A 3,105-nucleotide genomic window follows, 5' to 3' on the forward strand; every position below is an offset into this window, starting at 1 on the left:
TTCAGCCCGAGTCCAACGGGACCCGACCCAGCCTGACGGCTCGGGCTGACAATTTATGCAATTTATTATGGGTCGGGCTCGGGCTGAGCAGAAAAAGAACATATTTTTTTATGCATTTACAGTAGGCCAAATTTGTATTCTCTCTCACTCTCTTCCATGCTTGCACATGCACACGTCATGCATGCACGCACAGGCCAGGGACACTGCATGGCACTTCCAGCACAGCAGAGGGCGCTACAGTTATTGCGTGACGTCACGTCTACAAAGGAAATTCAAGATGGCCGAGAGCATGTAAAAGGAAACAAAACTTGTGAAACACATGAATAAAAGCTACAGAACAGCTAGTCGTGGATGCAGCTGTTCGGATGCCGTCGTGCGTTGCAACGGTATTTTGTATCTAGATGCATTTCGTATATGATTTGCACGTGTATTTTGCTATCTGCGGACATCTTTCATTTGAAGAGGCCTGGCTAAACGGCATACATTAGCCCAAGTAGCTAGCAGCGTTAGCATACTGCGGTAACGTCGTTAGCAGCTGAACCAGCGCCTGTATTTTTGTTTTCGTTTGGTTGGGACAGGCTTGGACGGTGAAACATTTGGACGTTGTTTTGTTTTTGTACGTCATTTTTTATTTCTCCGTATTGTTGAGAAAATAGGTTATTTTGGAATTGGACTCGCCCGGGTGGGGTCCAGCGTGCTGACTGCTCACAACAACAAAGCCATAATACCTGCTCAGGCGCCTGTTGAAATACATTTTGGACCGCGGAACTGTGTTCATTTATGAGGATACAATCAGGACGACATGGATCCGAAGCGTGCATACAGCAAAGCCCATCAGAGCAGCAGCGACTCGAACAGCGACAGTCCCGCGTCGCCTGCCAGCCCAGCGCCGGGGGCGAGCAGGGCAGCGGGGGGAAACGCATTCGCTAACGACGGCAGCTTCATGGAGATGTTCAAGAAGAAGATGGAGGAAGAGCAGAGAAAAAAGGAAACGCTGCAAGCAAGTGCAGAAACCACAGAGCAAGGACAGTCAGCAGTGGAAAAGAAGCCCCCTCCAGTGACGAGCTTTGTAAGGGGTTTGGCAGTTGTAAGATGAGATAGTCGTTAGCGTTCATACATCTACTATGAAGCACATGCACTGTTTTGACACTGGCCTATACTCCGTTTGGCACTTGAGTTATTGCATTATAGAACCAAGTCCAACACGTTGTATTTGCCAATAGTACATGCAGTAGTAGGCATGTGGGTTGACATTGCTCACACATGCCATTCCTTGAATTGCATCATTTTTCAAGGGCAGTGTGGTGTCATTGTCAAAGTCAGTGACTATGCTGTGACAATAAACACACATGTAGACCAGACAAGACTAGGGGTGCTCCTCCCTGATGGTTCGCTGGTGGTGTGGCAGGAGCCTAAATGTAGCCCTTCTGCTCTCTGTAGTTTCCACCATTGGCAGTCCACCTGCAAGGGCTCGTGTAACGGTGTCAGTCTTCTATCCCCTAACCCAGGTGGGGAAACGCAGAGGCGGTGTGTTCCTAAAGACCGGCATGGTTGCGAAGAAGCAGAAAGATGAATCAGAAGTAAGTTGGGGATATGTGAAACACAACTGGGGTCATGTGCTGTGACTGTGACATAATTTGACAGTCTTGTCTGTTCTCTCTTGCAGTCTGAGCCGGGCAAGAGCGATGCCTGGTCCACATACATGGCTGAGGTGAAAAAGTACAAAGCCCACCAGTGTGGCGACGACGATAAGACCAGGCCTCTGGTCAAGTAGGCTCCTGAGGCCATCTTGATGACAATGTTGTGATGAGTGGGAACCACCTGGGAGATGCTCTGTATTGCAGATGCTTCTACATCCAGGATGAATGACCCTTCACTATACACCTTTCACAAAATACTTAAAATTTGTCAGATGGATTTGACCTCCCCCCTCTGTCCCCCTTTTGTATTGTTTGTATCTTGTTTGTTATATGTTGGAATGTTCTGGTTGGATCTGGTGTTACAAGGCCTTTATTCGGGAAACTATTGGCATTCATTGATTGTTGATTATCTAATATTTTCAGTAATGGAGGTTGGTTTAAGTTGGGGCAAATTGATAATTGATTTTGACTCTGTTGATGGGGCATAATGATGTCATCCAAATCAAGGTTTTGATTAAAACTACACTGCCCATTTACCTGTGGTGTTGTGTTGGCTTCATCTGGCACTGAGACACTGCCTCAAAATTTATTTCTGCTTCTTGGGAGTTGAGAGGAAAAACAAGACTTTGAACAAGACTATGAATTTATCAACTTCACTAGTTCTGTTGTGAGATGCTCAAATCTTCTATCATTTATTTGACCAGTTGTATTTTCAAGATCCACTCATCCGTTGTTCATAACATTTAAAATGTACTATGAATTAGCTGTAGGAAATGTTTGCCCTTTTTATACTACGCATATTCAATGTGTGCTCCCACTAGGGATGGCACTCATCACTGAGGCTGATGTGATACGCATCTCGATGCATTGCCAACTATTCTAAGTATACATATGAAGCAACTACTGATGCGATGATTTGATTCAACATGCAATGCAAAAGAATGATGTTATGCAATTCAATATGGTATAACAGTCAATGACCACTAGGGCTCCATCGGACTTCTGGAAAAGTATTAAAAATTTGTTTGATAATTTCCAGGTCGTGAATAGTTTGGGAATTTGAAAAAATACCTGGAAACATATGGATAATGTGATGGTTCAGATCCAATACACACAATTATATTATGAAGAGTGCCTTGGTCTCTTTTTTTCTTTTGATTTCATCTTTGTTACCCCTTTGGACCAAAGAGCACCTTCCTTTTTTAACCTTTTGACAACTGCTTTGAATGCCGCTGCCCTCCATCTTTTTTGTCTTTAACACACAATTATAGATGTGTTGTTGATGTGAAGAATAATGTTCAGATAGATGGAGACAATAATATTCAGCTATACCAGGGGTTCCCAATCTTTTTTGGCTTGTGACCCTACTTTGATGTCACAATAATCTAGGGACCTGAGACATTCGAATTCCGGTACACCATCAATAATATGACATTGTCACTGATGTCATATAGTATGCTTCTTT

General features: G+C 44.0%; 1 protein-coding gene across 1 annotated transcript; it reads left to right on the plus strand.

Annotated features, from left to right (window-relative positions):
* Positions 1-272: 272 nt before the first annotated feature.
* On the plus strand, positions 273-2,699 carry trir (telomerase RNA component interacting RNase). Its single transcript, XM_083649387.1, has 3 exons — positions 273-1,069; positions 1,509-1,580; positions 1,667-2,699. Exons 1-3 carry the CDS (start codon positions 803-805, stop codon positions 1,772-1,774), a joined length of 447 nt encoding a protein of 148 aa, XP_083505513.1. The 5' UTR covers positions 273-802; the 3' UTR covers positions 1,775-2,699.
* Positions 2,700-3,105: the final 406 nt, after the last annotated feature.

This window comes from Poromitra crassiceps (genome assembly GCF_964638095.1).
Source record: "Poromitra crassiceps genome assembly, chromosome: 13".
In the NCBI taxonomy this organism is placed as follows: Eukaryota; Metazoa; Chordata; class Actinopteri; order Beryciformes; family Melamphaidae; genus Poromitra; species Poromitra crassiceps.

Excerpts from the sequence above, each read along its gene's own strand:
- trir (XM_083649387.1), top strand. The coding sequence starts at position 803 with ATGGATCCGAAGCGTGCATACAGCAAAGCCCATCAGAGCAGCAGCGAC. Across the intron at positions 1,070-1,508 it reads CCCCTCCAGTGACGAGCTTT|GTGGGGAAACGCAGAGGCGG; the intron begins GTAAGGGGTTTG and ends CCCCTAACCCAG. Across the intron at positions 1,581-1,666 it reads AGCAGAAAGATGAATCAGAA|TCTGAGCCGGGCAAGAGCGA; the intron begins GTAAGTTGGGGA and ends TCTCTCTTGCAG.